Source organism: Suncus etruscus, chromosome 2 (assembly GCF_024139225.1).
Source record: "Suncus etruscus isolate mSunEtr1 chromosome 2, mSunEtr1.pri.cur, whole genome shotgun sequence".
Classification (NCBI taxonomy): domain Eukaryota; kingdom Metazoa; phylum Chordata; class Mammalia; order Eulipotyphla; family Soricidae; genus Suncus; species Suncus etruscus.
In genome coordinates this window covers 68278231-68282924 of record NC_064849.1, presented here as the reverse complement: position 1 = coordinate 68282924, position 4694 = coordinate 68278231, and the positions used below count along the sequence as shown (strand labels likewise).

At 52.1% G+C, this 4694-nt stretch overlaps 1 protein-coding gene across 1 annotated transcript; it reads left to right on the top strand.

Annotated features, from left to right (window-relative positions):
* Nucleotides 1–1006: 1006 nt before the first annotated feature.
* Nucleotides 1007–4240, top strand: TMEM253 (transmembrane protein 253). The gene is made up of 9 exons (XM_049768985.1): nucleotides 1007–1114; nucleotides 1668–1778; nucleotides 1877–1933; nucleotides 2237–2347; nucleotides 2636–2779; nucleotides 3109–3188; nucleotides 3529–3702; nucleotides 3824–4108; nucleotides 4186–4240. Exons 1-9 carry the CDS (start codon nucleotides 1007–1009, stop codon nucleotides 4238–4240), a joined length of 1125 nt encoding a protein of 374 aa, XP_049624942.1.
* Nucleotides 4241–4694: the final 454 nt, after the last annotated feature.

Below are 4694 nucleotides of genomic sequence, written 5' to 3'. Positions count from 1 at the left end.
AGAAAATATTTTTAATTGTTGCAATAGTGTCCTTCCCAAGACTGATCATTGAAACCATCTTCCATTTACATATATTCAGCTGCAGATGATCAGCTGAATCAAACAATCCCAACTGTAGACAGAGCTTCCATCCATTTAATGTGTTATCCATTTAATATTTCAAGAAAGGAGGGAGAGCCAGCAAGAGAGTTAGTGGGCTAAGTTTAGGCTTTGCATGAGGGATGTCTAAATCTGATCCTTGCCATCACATAGTCTACTATCAGGATCAGTGCTTGAGTACTGAGCCTGGAGTAGCCCTAGCCTGATTGTGTGCCCCACCCACCAACCTCCAAAAAAAGGAAGGAAAGGAAGGAGGGAGGAGAAACTCTAGAAAGTAAAATGCAGGAAGCCAAACCTTACTGCTCTTCAGACAAACTTACAATTGGTAAAGACAGGAATCAATTCAGAGCTCCCTAGGGAATAGGTAGCAGTCTGAAGATTGGGGGAAACACACACACACACACACACACACAAGAAAGAGTAGATGTAAATGGGGTGATGTTATACTGGGACTCCAGATAATAGGGTCCATAGGGCAAACTGAGTAATCAAAATAACATTCCAGGTATCCAGAGATGGAGTACTAAAACAGAAGGAGGCAGGGCTGAGTGTCTTAAGAAGTGACCTGAGGGTGGTATCTACCTATAGCCACTCCCTGGAGCCAATGGCCTTCACAGGGACCTTTGCTCCATCACACCCCAACTCTGTTTCTGCTAGGACAAGTCTGTCCTCTGCTCTGAGCTACGAGGCCCCACCAGAAGCTCCAGGAGTCACCAGGTCTCATCACTCTGAAGTAGCTGCCCTAGGCTAGGTAGGTGTGCGATTCTGAGCTTAAGCTCCTTGGATTTTAGAAATGAGTAGGGGGCGGTGAGGGGAAGGAAAGGGATGCAGCTGAAATATTACTGCATGATATTAATGTACTTTTTCCCATCTAGAAAAGTACCAGCCTCCAGGGATCAAGGAAACCATGGAGGAGAGAACTGTTCAAGCAGAGCAGGAAAGACCCCACTCTCGTTTGGAACAGCTACAGCACTGGGCAAGGCACAAGCAGAGTGGGAGCCTCCTAGTGCTGGCGGTGAGGCCAAGCTGCCAACTCTAAGTTTTAGCATATCCACTGATACCCCATTTCAATTTCATCCATGTTTAGTGCTCATTTCCCATGTACCTGAAATTGCTATTCTCGAAGTATGAGGAGGGTGAAGGAAACAATGAACAAAGCCAGACCTTTAATCCCCAAGTAGCTATAGTTACTATATAGACATGAGATAGAAAAAAATTAAATATCTTCCTTTCCTTGATTACTACTGGTTGACTATTTCCTGTACCATGTGTTCTGACAAAACTGCTGATCCCAGTTGGAAAGATAAAAGGGGATTCCTAACTCAAAAAAAGTGGGGGCAGAAAGGTAGCGCAAGCCTTAAGGCATGTGTCTTGCATGCGTTAGCCTAGGACGGACCCCAGGGTTCAATCCCCCAGCATACCATATGGTCCCCTAAGCCAGGAGCGATTTCTTAGTGCATAGCCAGGAGTAACCCCTGAGTGTCACCAGGAAAAATAAAAAAAAATAATAATAATAAAAATAAAAAAATAAAGGGGGGGATTCCTTACAACTCCCCATTGATTCCCAGGTGAGCCAAATATGGCTGGCGGTGGCTGTCATGCCTCTTGCTATCTCAGTTGCCTGCCTGAACACTGTTTGTAACATGACCACGGCACTACCACTTGGGCCTGGAGCCTTGGTAAGACCAGCATAAAGGAGGGTGGAAGGAATGAGCTGGGATGCTCCCAGGCATCCAAGACAATAGCATAGGTCAACATTTGTCATCCTCACCACCAGGGTCTCCTCACTGGTATTGCTACCCTGGAACTTCGAAGAGTGCCCAGAATTTGGAAGGTGAGAGGAAATAAGAATGCTGTATTGTATTGTCCATTCCCCATGTCTTCAAAACGTACATGCACACACATACACTGCATACATCTGACCAAGAAGTAAGTGGTCTCTGGTTGCTGACAAATTCTGTTAGTTAGCTCTCGGCCCCTGACTGACCTAAAAGACTGAGCGGCAAGTTAGAGGACTGGTGATCCTATTTGGTGTTGGCTGGAACAGGAACTGAAATATTTCTCTCTAGGCTACAGATGGGGTAAAGGGTGCATTGAGTCATTTAAGCTGGGCAGGGCTGAGATGGTTTGCTGGCAGGTGCAGACCATGATGATACTCAACACCTTCAGTCTATTCTTGGGCTTCATCGTGTTGGTGATTGAGATGATGAAGACCTTCTTAGGACCTGTCCCAGAGGCCCCTTTTCAGGTATGAATGAATAAAAGAAAGGTGGAATATAGGACTAGAGAAAAAGTACAGTGGATAGGGTGTTTGTCTTGCTTGCTGTCAACTCAGATTAGATCTCAGGCATATGGTCCCCTAAGCTCCACTGGGAGTGATCCCTCAGAACCAGGAGTAACCCCTGAACACTGACCGACCAAACAAACAAACAAAAAGGTGGGAGGATGGGAGGCAAGAGGAGACAAAGAAAGTGGGCAGGAACCAAGAAACAAACAGGCTCACCACAATAACTTCAGTTTTGTCTACCTACAACAGGCTGGTTTACTGGTGCTGGAACTCAGCAGTGAGGCCTTTACCCTAGGAGGAGTTCTGGTCTCCTCATACTCTCTATTCTTGCTGAGCCAGAGGAAGCCAGGATGCTGTAGGAACCGGACTCTGTACTACCAGGAGCTTCGGGAGGTATTGAAGAAAACACAGGGAAGAAAGTAACCAGCTATTCCTGGCTTATTTTTTCTCTGGTTATCCTGGTCATTGGTACTTAAGTGGAGGAAGGAATGGCCAGGAAGAATAGGGCCTTAGACTGAAAATGGTCAGTTTCCTAGTGGTGGGTAAGAGGGAACTGGGTCTGGAAATGGTTGGAACTAGAAATGTGGTAGTTAGTTCATCAGGAAGCTGTGGAAATATTGTAAAGGGAATGGGGGAGAGAGGAGGAGGAAGTTGCTTTCATATGACATTACTCCTTTCTCGGGTCCTACAATTTATTCTCCCCACACCTGTCTGGTTTTCAGGAAGCCTCTGAGTTGGTGGAAGTTCCTGATTTGGAGAAAAATCCCATGGCGGTGGCTGGCACAGCAAACAGAACAAATGAGTGAACTGACACGGAGCGGCAAAATGGTATTTCCCTCCTCCCACCCAAAATCCCAAAGCCCAGCTTAGTAGCTGAGAAGGGATCCCCAGATCTAGAATGGTCACCCATACTAGACCCCATTTTCTGGAGTATTGGAGGCTGCCTCCCCTAGACCAAAGCCTTCAGCGACCTCATTAGACCCCAAAAGCAAGCAGTCCACCTGCTGGACATCCTTCAACCCACTTCCTTCCTTCCTCCCCCACCGTCTCTCCAGACAAACCTCCTCTCACTCATTCTCTCCATTCCACCTTGCACAGCCCATCCATCCATCCATCACACCCAGTCCTGCTTCCCTTGGCAGGACCAGTTCCCCGGCCATCCTCCTCCGCTCCTGCCTGGGCGCTGCTTGCACTTTCCCCCTTGGACCTCGGGCCGACTCCAAGTCCCAGACTGCCCTGCCTGCCACCCCGCGGGCCTGTCGGGAAATAAAAAAAGGCGTCTTTTCCCTCTCGATTGCGGCGGGGGCGCTGTGCGGGTGCCGAGCGAGTGACGCGAGGCCCTAGGAAGTCGGGACCAGCGGACGCGACCACTGAGCCGGGGCCGGGGAGGCGCCGGGTGGGCCGCGCTGCACCAACCCGGCCGCGCTTCGCCGGCAGAGCCTGCGGGGCGGCACCCGGGGGCCCCATCGGAGCTGAGCATTCGGGCGGGGGCCGGGGGCCGCCCTCGGCGGAGTCGGGGTGCGCCGGATGCTGTCGCCGCGCGCCCCCATCTTCCCCTCGCCCCGGTGCCCAGGTCCGAAGCGCTGAGACTTGGAGCGCGCGCGAGAAAGCGGCTGGAGATGATGAGTCAGACACCAGCCCGGGGCCCTCCTCGTCCCCTCCCCCCCGGCCCGGCGGGGGGACTGGACCGGCTCGCGGGGCTGCCCAGTGCCCGGGGGTGGAGTGGGGTGGGGGGGCAGGAAGAGGGAGGGACACAAGGGCGCTCCCCGATTTAGGACTTTCCCGCCTTTGGCCTGCAGCGCGCAGGCCGCCGCCGCCACCGCGCAGGCCCGGGCCCCTCCTGGCGACCCTTGACCCGGCTGCTGGGCCTGTGGCTGAAGCTTCTGCGGGTGCACAGACTGAACCCCCCCACACCAGCCAGGACCACTGTGGTCCTGTGCACACCCCAGATGACAGACGGGCTCGGGTGGGCGCCGGAGAAGAAACGCCGGGGGGGGGGGGGGAAATCTAGGTGGGCAGAAGCCCGCAGCAGCAGCAGCTGCAAGCAGCGGCCGCTGGAGAAACTAGAAACTGGAAGCAGAGCTGGCGGTATATACTAAGTGCACTCACCCCAAATTCACACAGTGCCCGGAATGGCTGCGCGCCTCACACTCATTTTGTGTTCCCACTTGATAGAGGCGGCTGGCTTCCTTTTTTTTTTTTTTTTTTTTTTTTCCTCTAGAGCCAAGCTGCTTCTCCGGGCTCAGCCAAGGAAAGGCCCCCCCAAAGGCACCCGTGAGGAAAGAGCACAGCCTGGCTGCCTGGTCCG